The sequence below is a fragment of the Vidua chalybeata genome, chromosome 17 (assembly GCF_026979565.1).
Source record: "Vidua chalybeata isolate OUT-0048 chromosome 17, bVidCha1 merged haplotype, whole genome shotgun sequence".
NCBI lineage: Eukaryota > Metazoa > Chordata > Aves > Passeriformes > Viduidae > Vidua > Vidua chalybeata.
Genome location: NC_071546.1, coordinates 3,636,311 through 3,652,947, shown reverse-complemented (window position 1 = coordinate 3,652,947; position 16,637 = coordinate 3,636,311). Strand labels below are relative to the sequence as shown.

The 16,637-nt window shown below is 41.5% G+C and overlaps 1 protein-coding gene across 1 annotated transcript in view; it reads right to left on the bottom strand.

Moving 5' to 3' along the window:
* The window catches only part of PTPRT (protein tyrosine phosphatase receptor type T), a 442,398-nt gene that overhangs the window by 211,461 nt on the left and 214,300 nt on the right, over positions 1–16,637 (bottom strand). Inside the window, exon 7 of the mRNA XM_053958427.1 lies at positions 13,087–13,380. Within this exon, the coding sequence (XP_053814402.1) occupies positions 13,087–13,380 (294 nt within the window). The remainder of the gene's footprint in view (positions 1–13,086; positions 13,381–16,637) is intronic.

The following is a 16,637-nucleotide window of genomic DNA, read 5'->3' as shown; positions in this document are numbered from 1 at the left end:
TTGTGCCCCCTGTAAAGATAAAAAGGAGGATTCTGTGCCAGGCACACTCCAGATTCTTCATGGCAGACATGACCCTGACAAGCTGAATAAATATGAATAAATAAAAGCCCATCAGAGTTCCAGAAGTGTGTGGACAAAGCTCTCAGACACAAATTCACATTGGAATTTTTGGGTTTTTTGGTGGCTACCCCATCCCTGGGAATGTCCAAGGCCAGGTTGCACAGGGCTTGGAGCACCCTGGGACAGTGGAAGGTGTCCCTGCACATGGCAGGGGGGTGGCACTGGATGAGCTTTAAGGTCCCTTCCAACCCAAACCATCCTGTGATAAATAAGGCAAAAGGTGGATGTTTCAGAGCCCTGTGTTGTAAACAGGAGGAGGTGGCCACAGGACCTGATCGCTGCTGGAATATTGTGGGTTAAGAAATAACAAATGAACACATTTCTTCATTACTCAAAATCAAGGTAATGCAGTGCAAATATTTTAGCCCAAATTGATCTAACCAGAAAAAAAAAAAAAAACACAAAAACCAGACCTTTTCCCCAAACAAACTCAACAGCACTAAAGCAATTTAGAACAGAAAACACACCCCAACAAACAGCGCTGCTTGACAAGAAATAGAATAATATATAATATTTTATATTATATATAAATTATATGCTATATATTTATATATTTTTATCCTACTTTGCTATAGAATAAAAATATTCCCTCTTCTTTTATTATTTTTTAATGCTCTGACTATACCTTTAATGATGTTACCTTTGCTTAGCACACCTGGAGCACAGACAATGCTCTGCCCTCCCCTCTTTCAGTAATCAGCACTTGTTTTTAAAACTTCTCAGCATTTCACTGCCAAGGGACACCCCTGGGACAGACAAAAGGCCAGAATTGTGCATTCAGCACACAGGTTCATTCCTACAGCCTAAAGAGGACTTTAACAAGGTAATGTTCCTTCCAGCACAGGCCACCACAGTCAGGTTTGGAGATTATTTCTTACTATAAGCAAGAGCATCTTTTACAGTGGGACAGTGACAAATAGGAACATACAAACTATCACTCACACAAATTAATTAACCAAGCCTGAAACCCCAGGAGTGCTGACACCAACCTGTGAGCCTCAATCCCACGAGTGCCAGGGGAAAATTCTCTATAAATGCCTGATGGGTTGCAGCATAACACACCAACAGAATATGAAGCACCTGTTTGCACAGAGCCTGCTTCCAACTCTGTTATGCTGAGCTATTTGCTTCTGTTTGAAAATAAGTAAATATTTGCTCTGCTGTGCCAGCTGGATCAGGGGAAAGCTCTGAATTGCCTTTCCCAGACAGGAGAAGGCTGGCAGAAGGTGCCTGTCTGGAGTTCACATACACAACATTAATTGGAAGCAACAAGTATTGAAAACAGCTTCAGAACAGAAATGGGAACAACAAAAGTAGATACAAAATTCATTTTCACTCTGCAGATTTTATGTCAGGTACTGCAAAGTTCATCTTTTAACTCTGTTGTTCCTGGTTTTTTTAGAAGAGTAGAGCAAAAGCCACAATCAAAAGAGCTGAGTTTTCACAAAGGCAAGGGAAGTTTTATACCTGAAATTTGTGCCTTGTCTGATTTTGAAGGAAAAGCTGATGTACTTTCTGAGATGTGATGGGAATCAGGGTTTTCAAGAAACTTAACTCTTATCACCTGAAACCCCTTCCATCACCACAGAGCAAAATATAGAATGAAAATTCAGCACTTCAGATGTGGATTTTAATCTATGGCACCTATCAGACAACAACTCAAAAGACATTTATGCAATCTTAGAGCAGCAACTGCTTTGTCTGAGCTGCCATGAGACAGTTTTAATTCCATAGGAAATGAAAAACCATCACAGCTCTAGAGCTGCTTTCAGGCACAGTTTCTTTAATGAAATAGGATTCTTTCTGTCCAGGAAAAAGAATTGTGTGGATCTTTATACAGAGGAATGTGTTATGAATGTAAACATAATCACTATACCAAAGGGGCCTATAGAACAGCAAGTGGAAAGATTTATTCCTATAATAGTTTAAAAACGAATCCATCTGAAGGGGATAAAAGCGACTGTGAAGATCTGTTTTTATACAAATACAGAAGTTCATACCTAGCATTGCCTTGATGCAGCATTCCTTGTCTTAAATTCAGCTTCCCACTCCTCTGCCTCAGTCCCTCCTCTGTTAAAACAGCCAACTTCATGCCAACAGTTTACCTTATTATTAAAAATGTTCTTAAATACAGTCATCACTTGAAGGCTTCATCTTCCAAGTGGTGGAGTTCCTTGATATATGATTTAATCTTCCAGCTCACCAAAGATTTTTGTTGAACTTCATTAATGGACAAATCAATTTCTGGTGGTTTGGATCTATTTGTAAGAATTACTTCCCTTCTGGTTTCTTTTTTCTTCTCTAGGGAATGCTAGGAAACATCTCCAAGTGCCACAGGGAGGAAATGATGACGTTCAGGCTTTCAGATTATATTATCTTGTGAGTTGTGGTCTCGCTTTCAACCCCCTTCTGATGGTCTCTGCACCAAGACTTTAGTTTAATAATTTGAAGCATTATTGGCAGCTGAAATGAGGATTTCTGGATCTTAAGCAAAATACATTATAATAACAACTGTCAGGCTGATTTGGATGCTCAAGCCTCTAAGTCTCCCCAGCAATATTTTTGTACTTTGATGCAGTCACAGCTATGGTTTGTACTTCAGTATTATTTCTGAAGTTCTAAAATACTCCACAGCTTCACATTAAAAAAAAAAAAAAACAAACAGCTAAAGGAAAACAAATTAAATAAATAAAAGTCCAAAGCTTTTAAGCTTTTAGCTTATGAATCTAAAAAAACAAAAATAAGTTAAAAGGAGTTGAAAGCATTTCCTTTTCCTCACTACACTCAGTTGAATAACAAATAATTAAGAGTGGCCAAGTGTAAAAACTGCAATCCAGTCCCAAGGCCATGGCAATCAGCTGGATCACAAATCCACAGCCTGGGCAGACTGGGGGTCTTTGTTTTTCACCTGTAATGGGAGCTGTGAAGGGATCCCAGAACTCCCCAAAGGGAATGAGAGCTCTGCTCTGGTTTTGTTGTGTTCAGGTACTGCCTTTAACAGGCAGCTGAAATGCTCGTGGACAGAATAGGTGGCTAGAAATGACTTTTAAAAGTCCATTTTCAAGCTCAAACAATATGAAAATGCAACGTGGTGGTGCAGACAGACAGGCAGAGCATTGCCAAACGGGTTTTGCACTCTCATGCTCCATCTGCTGGTTCTGCAACACGATTTAAGACTCCAAGCTGCCTTTTCCTTTTTGTCCCCCAGCTGTGCAAAGCCCCTGCTCATCTGCATGAACTGCCAAGTGTTAAACAAGAAGTCATGTTCATCTCAACATTTCAGAGTCCACTGGGAAAAAATAAAAGGGTAAAATATTTATGACAAAATGTAAAACATCTAAACATATGAGGAAGAACTCTGTTCCTAAATGCCTTGCAAATGCCTCAGGGTTAAAAGCCTTAGCATGGTAAAAATGTAGTGCTCTCTTCCATTTTGTCTCTGCCTGGCTTTTGTACTCTATGTTAAAGCATCCATGAAAGCCAATTAATGTGCATTTTATTCTTTGAAACGTTTAAAAATTGGCCACTTCCAGCGTATAAAGTCTCAGCATCTCTTATTATTTGAGTGCTTTTCAATGCAGACTTGTGTGTATTAAAAACACGTTTGAAAATGAAAGTCATTTATGTTTCAGCTGCCTTTGGAAAAGCAACAAGAGAAACACAAGCAGGAAGCAGCACTTGTCCCAGGACAAAGATGGGATCATGACTGTGCAAATCCTGAATGGGTGCTTTGCAAGGATGGGGCTGCCATTGATTCCCAGGATGAGTTATGGCACAGAGGAGGCAAAGGCACCTCCCCCTGGTGCTCCTGAGCCCCCGTTCAATGGGAACACAAACACAGCATCCTCCTTCCCCAGCTCCCTCCCACTGACTGGGCTTTTCACACTCAGATAAAGCCACAGCTGGAAGCGATCATCTCGTGCACCCTCGGAAAGCCAACAGAGGCAGTAATAACATGGTAATAAGGGATGAGATTTTATGAAAGATGCCTCTTAACTGAAGACTAAAAGACACCATGCAATTTAAATAAAATTGCTTTTAGCAGGGGACCGAGTGACAATTGAGGAAAAATGCTTGGCCTGTTTTTGTAAGTGGTGGGGCAGATTTTCAGTGGGTGTAAAATGCTGACTTGGGCAAAGCAGTGCCAGGTTTGCATGAGCCAAGGAGTCACATTTTTAGGCCCACACTGGAGAAACCCTTAAACTGAGAATGCTGAAACGAAGCTGCACAAGCAAGCAGGGAAGAAGTTATTAACACATCAAATATCTGCTTATGTTGCTTCCCTCCCTGTACAATTTTGTTAAGCGAGCTTAAAAGAGGAATCACACAATTATCCAAAAGCACACAAGAAAACTCAACCACCATTGTGTTGTGCACAAAGAACCCAGCTCCCTGGTTAACCCAGGCTGGCTGGGTAACACAGCAGCTGAGGCAATTTTGGTTTGGTGTCTCTGGGCACCACCTGTGTCCAGACTCCAGTCCTGAGTATCCAGAATCATTCACAGGCCTGTCCTGTCAGTGACCTCGTACAGAGCCTTCACGTGTGCCCAGCATATTCACACAGAATCACTGAGGTTGGAAATGACCTCCAAGTTCATCAAGACCAACCTGTGGTTTACCCCCACCCCGACACCCAGCCCAGAGTGCCACAGTCAGGTGCTCCTTGGACACCTCCAGGGATGGGAACTCCACCACTCCTTGGTCAATGTTTAACAACTTCCAGCGTTTAACCATCCTTTCCATGGGGAAATTCCTGCTGCTGTCCAACCTGTCCCTCCCCTGGCCCAGCCTGAGGCCGTTCCCTCTCCTCCTGTCCCTGTTCCCTGGAGCACAGCCCAACCCCCCAGCTGTCCCCTCCTGGCAGGAGCTGTGCAGAGCCACAAAGTCCCCCTGAGCCTCCTTTTCTCCAGGCTGAGCCCCTTTCCAGCTCCCTCAGGATTCTCTAGCCCCTTCCCTGGACATTCTCAAGCACCTCAAGCTGCAGAAACACACCCTTAAAAAAAAAATCACCCAGCAAAATACCCAGAAATACACCCAGCTGGTTTGTATTCCCTCCAAATTTGATTCAAAACCCACTTTTTCCTGAGAAGAGCAGATGTTCAGCTGCCTCACATCTATAACACCACAAAGTCAAGCTGTGCTTGACGATTTTTCTGAGTCCAACAAATCAGAATGGGGTTTGGTTGGTTTTGTTTTAGGCCTTTTTGTTTTGTTTTCTCCCCTCTCCTTTTCTATTTTTGCCTCTCAAATTAAGAAGAGCTGTTTGGGAGGAAGCCTGGACAGAACTAAGGAGACAAGAAACATCAAAAAGAACGGTGTCCTAAATTCAGCTGGTATGAAAGCAAGAGCTGGGAAGGTTCCCTTCTTTTGGGAGAAGTTGTGAAATCCCACCATTAGTGAGAACAGTTCTTGGCATAAGAGCCTTATGCCTTTCTGGAAGTTGTCATCTTCCTGACCAGCCTGCCCACTCCAAAAATAATACTAAATTCAAACCACATTCTCGAAAAATATTAAATTAAACAGCAACAGCATCAGGCAGAAACAATGTGATGTGGAAATGAATAACTAGACTTCCTCCTAATAAAAATAAATATAAAAATAAAACATTTCTGGATAACAAACCGCCTTTGCAGATAAAAAAAATAAATCCCTGGAATTTAAATCCATCGTGAGCAAAATCCCTCTGGAAAAAAAAAAAAAATCCAGACCAAAGCACTATTGTGGCTGGATTTATATTCAGAACTGTATTTATGCAGACTAAGATAAGGGCAATCAATCCCCAGGCCCCAGGACAAAAAGCTGATCTTCTGCAAGGATCAGGATAAAGAAAATTCCTCACCATATGTCCCATGGTTAAAGGCAATAGGGAGCATGCTTTGGGAGACTCAGGAGGGTTTGGGGATTGGTCAGTGCTGGAAACAAATACCAGATTTATGGCAAACTGATGTGCTCCAGCAGTAAATCCCAGCCTTGCCTCTGCATGTTGCTGCTTTCCCACACGTGGGATTTAGTGCCTGAACTCTGGATGGATCAGAGCCTCACAGCAAACCAAGGGTCCTGTCAGCTCCAACTGTCTGGCTTTTCGGGAGTCCTGCATTCCCTCAGCCTCTCCAAACACACCAAAGCACTCTGCTCCCCTTTCACCTTCCCATCTCCTCCCAGATTCTTTCTGTCCCATACAGGTTGTCACTGTTATATCTCAGACAAAAGAGCTGCTCCTTCTTTCAATACTTTCCCAGTAAATAATTCACAGATCCAATCTATCCTCTATTCTTTGAAAGGTGGCTTTCCAGGGCAACCACATTGCTACAAACAACACAGCCATAACTTGATCCTGCTGGTTCCTCAAAGAAATGCTTTTTGCCTCAGACACCTCTGTGGGTGAAACCAGCTGTAACTTGGAGAGAAACCAAACATACATTTGTCATCACCTTTTCTTTTTTTCCCCCACATTTTTCACTTATTAATCAAAGGCTAGATGCTGTCTTTCTACTCCAACAAAAAAATAAGTGAGGAGGGGGGAAGAATAAAACAGAAATCAAGATATATTTATCTATTTAATCAAATTTGCAGGGAAAAATCATCATCTCTCATGCAAAGGGATTTAATCCGTTAGGATGAAGCCTCTGTCTTTCAGCAATGCTATCAGGCTGTTTCCAAGCATAAACTGGGGATCAAGGATCAAAATGAAGGAATATTGTATTTCTGTAACTCTAATCCCTCTGGCTGACATGCCAAAGGCTATTTGAGGTGGGATGAAATCAGAGCTTCAATCATCAAGGTAGGGAATGTCCCTGGAATGGCTTTGGGGGGTCCACAGACCCAAACTCAGACCTGAGGCTGTGCCATTCCCGAGGCTGCCAGAGCTCCAGGAGTGTTTGGACACATCTCCCAGGGGTGCCCAGAGTGGAATTGTTGGGGTGTCTGTGCAGGGCCAGGGGCTGGACTGGATGATCTTGTGGGTCTGTTCCAGCTCAGGAATATTCTAGAATTCTATGATAAAATTTTCCTTCACTTGCTAAAAAAGCCTCTATTTACCCCATCCTCTCAATTTAAAGGTACAGGAGACTGGAGCCAAGAGTTAAAATGTAATATTAATAAGGAAAATAATGTGTCTTTCAGCACAAGGCTTAGAGTAGCTCCAAGTCTGTGAATCAGTGATTTCGATACTACCAAAAAATCAGTTGTACAGAACACTCTTTCAAATCACTTGATATGCTTTTTGTACAGTGCTTTGACTCATAGATCTGAGTTTTAATTGTTTTTATTATAAGCTTGAGAAAAAAAATGAAGGCAGCATTGTAGCAACCTTGAATCATATTTTTCCACATTAACATGTGGAAGTTTCCTATTTAATGGAAGATATCACCTTAAAATTGAACCAGAAAAAAAAATGCTTTTGAACTCATACTCAGTGCATGTGCTTATGGTTGTTCAGTTCATATATTTCATAACTGTGCAAATACCTTCTTTTTTCTGTAATAGAGCAAAAAAACCAGAAATATTTTTATAGATTTGGAACTATTCTCTTAAACCAACAAAAATGGCAAAAGCTGCTTACTACTGGTAAACTGCATTAGATTTCATGGCAACAAAGTCACCTGTTAACAACCACCAGAGGAAGAAGTTTCCAACTACTTGGCAGCACCATATCAAACTCAATGTTCAGATCATTTGCATTTGTATCAGCCACTGTATCTGGGTTATTTTCAAAGTGAGTACCGAATTCAGCCCCATCATTTAAGGCTAACTTTTATTTCCCTAGGCCTACACCAAAAATTGAGTATTGATCTTGACAACTGCTCTTTTTGCAGAAGCTAAATCACCCTGTGGTGATTAAGGCAGTCTCCAGCAGCTTATCTGAAGGGAGAGGCTGCCTGTGAGCCATGGGAATTTTTCACAGGAGGACAAACATCCTATGAGCACAAGCCTGTTCCATGAGGAATCATTGCCCTGTGTTTTCTTGGGGGAGATGTTGGGGTTTCTCAGCAATTTTCTCCCCTCCCATTCCTTACCACACAATTCTGTCAGACTGAAGAGTTTCCTTCTTCCAAGCCACAAGGTTATAAAACTATCCCCATTTTACAAGTCATGTTACAACCTGTTGTCATCATCCAACAACAATTCCAACAACAACATCCAAGTGTCTGCCGAAAGGCAGAGAATTATAAACTCACCACGGCTGGAAAAGCCCTCTAAGATCAGAATCCAGTCATTAACCTTAAACTACCTGTTGTCATCATCCAAAAAGGCAGAGAATTATAGAGTCACTGAGGCTGGGAAAGTCCCCTTAGATCAGAGTCCAACCATTAATCCAGCACCACCATGTGGGACATTCACATTGTCTGGACAGAGAGACACAATTCTGTCTCTCAGGAGAAGCACAGAGAGAAGAAGAGAAAACAATCTTTATCTCTGCTCCTCTGTTTTGCCCATGTGGAATGTGGTGTGGAGATTGTTCACCTGCAGTGATTGCTGGGCTGGATTCTGGTGAAGGTTGTTTGGGGTCAGTGACCAGTGGGATCCAGCTGTGGCTCGGGCTCTCAGCAGAGTCATGAGTTTGAGTTAGCTGATAGGTAAGTAAGAAGTAAGTGTGTAGAACAGGATAGTCTCTCTTTAAATAGTATATTAATGTAATATAGTATAGTTTTAATAAAGCTATCCTTCAGCCTCCTGATCTGGAGCCAGACATCATCATCTCTTCCTGCATTTTTCTGATACACCACGTTCACATCCACACACCTTTTGAACATTGCCAGGGATGGAGGACTGCCCTGAGCAGCCTGTTCCAATGCCTGACAACCCTTTCAGTAAGGAATTTTTTCCTAATATCCAATTTAAGCCTCCCCTAACATAACCTGAGGCTTTTTTCTCTCCTTCTGCCACTTGTTCTCGGGGAGCAGAGCCTGAGCCCCACCCGGCCACAATCTCTTTTCAGGGAGTTTTAGAGAGAGAGAGGATTCCCCTGGAGCTCCTTTTCTTTAATCTCAACAGCTAATGAAGATCAGACAATGTTCTAATGAAGCTAAAGGAAAGCAAATGTTCAAGGCAGCCTTTCCAGGCAGTATTTTAATCAGGAGTAAGTATTGATCATAAAGAAATTATTTACTCTGTCCCTTTATTAATATTCACTTAAATATTACTCTTTGGCCTTGTTTTTCATGTGAGTTTGCCCCACTAGAAGCAAATAGTTTTCAGATGAGATTCCCTGCAGGATAATGACCTCAAAGGCAAACTTTACTATATTATATTTATATTCCCTTTATTCCATCCACCAGAGCTAAAAACAACTTTCCCCCTATTCTTCCTTTCTGTGGAATCTGAAGAAAGGGAAAAAAAAAAGAAAAAGCAGAGGAATAGTCAATAAGCGCAGAAAAGAAAATAAGCCTCAAGCTTCCCAAAGCACACACTTGTGAACAAAGGCCATGGAACAAGGATTTTAAAAACTCTATCTATAGAGGATGGCTAAAAAGGCCCCATACTTAGAGAACCAGTGCTGAATACAAGGCACTATTGGGAACTGTGTTCAAACACTTTATTCTAATCCTGTTATCTCCTCAACCTATTATTTTGGGGATAAACACTAATGTTTTATATCTATCTTTCCTTTAACAACCTTCAACCCCATGTCTGGTCTTAATCTTAACCAAACTTTCTCTTTTCCCCATTCCCTGCTGACAACTCTTCCCTCTGATTGACACTTTACTGGGTTATGCCTCAAGGTCATTTCATCTTTTCCTATCCCAAGTCACAACCTATAACAGTCCATGAAAAAAGCAAACTCAAATCCAAACCACAAAACTTGCAAAAAACAAATGAAAAATCATTTGTGCGGGGTTTGCCATATTTTCTGGGGGTTGGCTTTCCCTTGGAGGAGGTAAGCTGGGATATAATTTTCAGTATTATTTCTATAGATCAAATATTAATTAAGTCTTGTAGCGCTGTCTTGTAAACACCAAAAGCATCACCAGTGGGGTTACATGCCTGGGCACATACTGCTAACAGAAATTTAGGTATTATCCAGTTTAATGAAACTTCTTTATGCTCATTTGGAGCAGGACCTTCCATAATTACCTTATAGGTTTTATCTGATTTTTTAAAAAGCCTTTCAAGTCCATATAGACAATTTCCATTCAGTGTGATCAAAATCTGAAACTAATGAATGATTTTGTAAGAGTTGTCACGATGTCTGAGCTCATGCTGGACCATCCTGGCCATGCTTTTGCTCTGATGCAAAGCTGACAGTCAAGAAACAAAACAGACAAGGGCAATTTTGTAAATGAACTTCTATTGCTTGAAGCGGAAGAGAAGCATGGTCCTTCCCAAATCCTCCTCATTTTCATCTCTAAATAAAAATCTTATTGCAACTTGTACTTGAATTAAAGGCCAGCAGTTACTCAGCCTCCCCAGAACAAAAAAAAAAAAATACAGTCTCTATGTGAAAAGGGCCTGGGCAGAGTATTCAGTCCAAGGGATATTGACTTCCCTACCTTAGAGGTTGCAGCCACCTTCTGCTTATTGTCACACTAATTTCTTGCAATTTAAATAAGTAAATGTCTCTCCAGTGCAGGTGATGTTCTCTACTCTTACTTGTGCAATCAATTTTGTTACCTTCACTTGTGGCCCTAATAAACACAGCACAACACCAAACAGTGCAGTAGAACTGGGCTGCTCCAATCACCTGCTCATTGCATATAAATACGTAGGAGATTGGGACTTCCCTCTTGCTCAGAAAAAGTAAAGACAAATAATAAAACAACCAAAAAATTCCCATTAAAAAGAAAAGCAGCATCATTCATCCCTCAATTTTAAAACCCCTCAATTTTCCCTGATGTCATTCATTAGGTACTCTTAGGAAAATCAAGGCAGCAGAGCTGTTTTCTCAGTTCAGCACATTTTTGAAAATCTTCACCATGAAAGTTTTTTGTAATTACCCTCAAAATGGTGTTTTGAAGGAGTTCCACGATGTATGGAAATTGGAATAATGAGTTGCATTTTCTTGTCTGTCATTTCAGTTGGCATTTGGTGAAATTGTACATCTTTAGCTATTAAGTCTCTCCCTTCCTCCTGGTCTACGCTTAGATCAAGATTATTACAATTTCTCCTACCCAGTGCCCTAAACAAAACATAAATGCCATCACCATCAATCTCAACAATGACTGTATGACAGCTAACATTAACAGAATGACCTTCTCCAGTTAGGTTTTCATTAGTAAAATAGGATGGAAAACAGAAAGTGCCTCAGCTTTGCCAATTTGAACGAATTATCCACGTCATCCTTCTCGGAGTCAGTCAATACCTGAAGTGAGCAGGAAACTCAGCAATCTGGGACACAATATTAAGCACAAAGACAACTTTTTTTCTCTTAACTCCTGAATTAAGCCAAACCCAGCCTTTTTTACAGGTAAGGCAGAGAGGCTTGCAAGTTTGGCCGCTGCAGAGAGTGTGACTGCAAAGTGACAACACATCAACTCCAGAGCAAATCTGAGCACATCACATTTCCATCTGCAAATGCACAGTCCCAGGCCAGGCCTGCAGTGACTTCAGGTGTGGTCAGACAATTTGACCACACTAGGAAAGGAGAAGAAAGCAGAAGGTGAGCAGCAGAACATGTGCCAACTTCCCAAACAGGGAACAGGACATAATCCATGTCACCTCAAGCTTTCCACACAGCTGCTGCAAAGCCTTTAACATCTGTGTTCTACCAAAGGACAGGTGCTGAACCAAGCAAACACCTCCATGTCAGGGCCTCGTGCTCAGATTTATTTATTTTTAACCAAATCTTCTCAAAGGGGCACTAATGTTCACTAATTTACAACCTTCATAGTAAAGGATGTGCCACCCAAAACACAATCAGCCTGCCAGGCTTCCTCCCTTGGTAGAGAGGATGTTGCTGGAAACGTTCCTGCCACTAACATTGCACTGCCTAATCCCATCCTAGGATGATTTTGGGTGTTCTGGATACCTTCTTCCCACTTCAGATTTGCTGTTTGATCAGAAAAAGTAACAGGAAACAGAATGTTCTTATAAGGTTTTCACTTCTTAAATCCACATGTTCTAAACCACTAATTTGTGGGGAGGGAAGGAGGGTTTGCAGCAAAAGGAGAGAAGCCTTTTAATCCCTGTTCTTTGTTCACACCATGGTAAGGACCTTGCAAAAATTACAAAAATGCGAGAAAATGAAGTTGTGTGGTGGAAAAAAAAACCTGTGAGGCAGAAAAGTGCTTTGCTCATCCCCTTGCCAGGCACAGGGCTTGATTTCCCTTAATGGCTAATGATTAATGTATGACAACAGGATGAATAGCCAATATATCTGAAACATGAGCAACATCATCCGTCAGTTTTTCATGGGAAGACCAATATGGCTTAGAAAGAAAGATAGACTACTTCTGTCCCTGGATGAGAGCTGATCCATTCCAATATGAACGAGAAAAGGACGGTGCTGCGAGTTTTTGAGCACAGTCCTTTGTCAGAAATGAGGAGGGAAATAGAACACAAAAATGTATTTAAATGTTTACTATTAAAATTAAATAAAATAAAATTATTTATAAATTATTAAATTAGATAAATGATAATCATTAAAAATATTATTTTTAAAATTTCCTCCTTCACCACAGTGCACTCAATCTGATATCAATGTCAATTTGTTAATTTCCACTGCAGATCCACTATCCAAGAACAACATAAATTTTGTTCTGCGCATAGAGGTGAAAATGTTATCACAGCCTGGTCTTAAGAACAACTTTCTTACTGCAGGACTGGTTGGAAAAAAAAGTTCTTTGCCTAATCCAACAGCAAGCAGCCTCACGCTGTGGCAAGATAAACCACAGCATAAAACCAACAGTTCTCAAACACCTGCCTGTGGAATAAAACAAAATATTCCAGGATGCATCCAAATTCCCAACATCAGCTCGGAGCCCTGCCGGAGCGCCTGCAGCAGGGATGTGGAAGCAGCAGAGCCCTCACCTGCACACTTGGTCCTGGTGGTGAGGGGGGGTCCGGGGGGCCCCGTGCCCCCTTCCCCGGGCCGCGTCAGCAGCACCCGGATCTCGTACTCCACGTCGGGGTCCAGGTGCCACAGCTTGTAGTTGGGAGAGTCCACGATGTGGGTCTCTGCCCAGTTGCCCGTGGTGGTCCTGTACTCCACCTCCTTGAGGATGATGGGCCCGTCGCCGATGATGGAGTTGGCGTTGGGTTTGATCCACAGGTACGTGGCTCCCACGGCCAGCAGCTCCGGCGGCGCGATCGGGGTGGGAGGCTCTGGGGACACAAACGAATCACAAGGAGTCAGAAAATGTTGTCCGAATTTCCAGCAGGTCTCTGTGCAGTCCCAAAACCTTTTGTAACAAAGGCACGATTTCCCCCTCTCATTTACCAAATATTTTATATGAATTGAAGCTGTTACTGGAAAGAATTGGGCTTGGGGTGTTTGTGCTCAAATTTGCACTGAGGGTTGTGTTACCAATTAAAAAATACCTGTGAAAATACAGGAACCACAAAGCAGCTTTCTGTTTTGAAAGTGCCTTTTAGATCATCATGAGGTTTACACTTGTTCCCTTTTTTAAGCATGTGAACAACAGCACTCAACATTTTGGAGAGTGAGAGAAAGAAATCCTAAATAAAGACAATTGAGTGCCCTCAGCACAAACCATGAATAAAAGGGTCCCAGCACAGCCCCCTCTCCCATGTGGCCTGACACAGCAGAATATCCCAGCCACTGATCGTGGTGCTGTGGTTGAGCCAAATTCTCACGCTTAACATGACATAACTAGAGGAAAACTCACATCACTTTTTCATTTTCTGATCTTAACCGCCCCCCAAAAAATAGAGAATAACAACAGGATGTTGATTTTCTAATCAAAGCACTGGCTGAGACAATATTAGCAAATTTAAACTTCCCAGGCTCAGCAGCCAGGATGCTGTTGGAACTGGCTCTAAGTGGGGATCTTGGTAGTTCAGAATAAAGAAAACTCCAAGGCAACCGTGAATCAACACCTCCTATGGTGTTTGATTGCAAAGTTTGCTCAACTTCATGGGCAAAGGTACTCAAGAAAGTCTGCATGAGACCTGAGGAGTGCCTGGGTGTTTGAGAAGCAGTATAAGGAGGCAGGAGCCAGCTACTGAGTACCACCTCTGTGAGAAAAAGCAAAGCAAGATGATAAAAGACATCTCAGCAGCTCCCTTTGATGGAAGCTACCAAAAAAAAAAAAAAAAAAAAAAATCTACAGAGCTCTGGCTGCCTGCCTGATTTTTATTATTCTTTTTCCCCTCCCTGTCAGTGTAAATAACACTAGCATTCTGGAAACCACATGAATAGCATACACCTTGTGGCTTTGTAAACCTGAGCTGAACTCTGCAAGATCATGAGCAATTTCCTGAATCTTGCCTAGCCTTCCCTCTGCCACACTCTAATGTGGCTTGCCCTCAGCCCAGAGGACAGAAATTCTATTCTCTTGTGAAAATCAGGTGACCAAAAAAAAAAAAAAAAAAAAAAATCAACAGAGGCTTAAAACCATGTTACAGGGTGCCCAGAGAAGCTGTGGCTGCTCCATCCCTGGAAGTGTCCAAGGCCAGGCTGGACAGGGCTTGGAGCAGCCTGGGACAGTGGAAGGTGTCCCTGCCATGGCAGGGGTGGAACAGATGAACTTTAAGGTCCCTTCCAACCCAAACCATCCTGTGATCTCTGTCTCAGAAAAAGAAACACATAAATGTTACAACATAAGAAATTTGGAGTTCAGTGGGAGTCATTCTAAACCCCTCTCTTCTAGAAGTGATTCCTCAAAGAACTGGAAGAATCCAGTTCTTCCACAGAAATGTGGAAGAAAGGACTTTCAGTACCACATGATGGGAGGAAGATTGGATTTTCCCCTCAGGATAATTCCTGCAGGTTAAGATCTGCTCAGTGAAGAGAAAGAAACTGTTGTACAAAAGGATCAACAGAAATTATGCTTGATTTCATCTCCTTTAACTGTTTACAACAAATCATTCTATCTCCTTGGGACTAACTGCAGGAGTTGTGCGCTGTACCTCTGGAGAAAAAACAATCTGAATTGTAATTGCAGCAGGTATCCAACATGAACAAAAATCAGTGATGCCAGATATGCTTTCTGTGGAATGTCTGTTTCTGCTTTAATTCTGCGCTATTCCATAACTCCTGCCAGAATCTTTTCCTGATATGAAATGCCAGGCTGATTATGTTTTGACTCACAAAGTTATTTCTCCAAGAAAATTGTTTTCACAAAACATGTGGATACATTTTCATTAAAAATCAAATGAATATAGATCATAAGCAGTTCATTACTTGTTTCTTGGTGCAAGGCAATTAAAAGAGAGACTTGGTTGTTTTTATTCCCAATGCAAAAGCTACATCTTACAAGTCACATCATAGCTGAACACAAGACAAATGAAATATTAAACTCCATTCTCCTGGGCTGCAGATTTCAAAAGCAACATGATACAAGTTACTTTGGGATTTGATGGCAACTTAGAAGAGATTTATGGGACTGAGCTTAATTAATAGAGCAGTTTATCCTGCTAAGCAGACATGAAGATCTCATCTAGCGAGTTCAGTAACTACTGTTGCCAAACAGATTTAAATTACGATGTCACCCAGCACACCCATCTTCCCTGCTTCTGTCCCAGCCCAAATCATCCCCACCAAAAAAAAAAAAAAAAAAAAAAAAATTCATGGTGACTCCCCTTCTTTCCCTCATTTATTTTCCCCTTTCTCTACCACTGAAAAAACAGGTGCTGTAAGATATAATAAAAGTAGGAATTTAAACTGTTGCTCCTGTTTTCTGAATTGAAGGAACTAAGATAAGCAGCTGTTCCAGTAGTTTTTAAAGAATCAGTCCCACCTCACTGAAAATAATGAATTATTTCCTACTAGCACCAACTGGAGCAAAAGCTTTTACTTTTTTAATATCACTCTGTGCCAAATTACTGCAAGCCATCTAAACAAGTTACCCATTATTTAGCAAAACTGGCACATAAAGGAGAACGTTTTTTTCTCTCAGTTACAAAACCCACTTGCCAGTTACAGATGACCAGCCTGATGTTATGAGCTCACTATTTTAATTAAAATCTCTGTTTGACCTTGATTAAACAAACATGGTGACAGATTGGCCTTGCACACATGTAATTGTGAACAACCATATTTTAAGCCCCATTGCATCCCAACACTATTTTATATCACAAGCTTTGCCTGGCCTGGTGCTCCCTTTCAGCCACTTTCCCACCTCCTCCAGACAGAGAGGAAGAAACCAAAAGCTTCCCAAGAACCACCACATCTGGAACTGGATTGCTGCCCCTGGGATATCCAACTGAACCCCAGACTTGGGAATGACATGGAAAAATGTGTTTATGGGGGTTCACTTAAAAAAAATTATGTAGTTCGGGCTCAAAAAAAAATAAAAAAGAGTTTTTGACCATTGGTATATTTTATTGAATCTAAAAACAGGTCCAGTTGTGCAGACACAAAGGAAATTGAGGTGTGCCTTTCTTCTGCTGTTAGAACA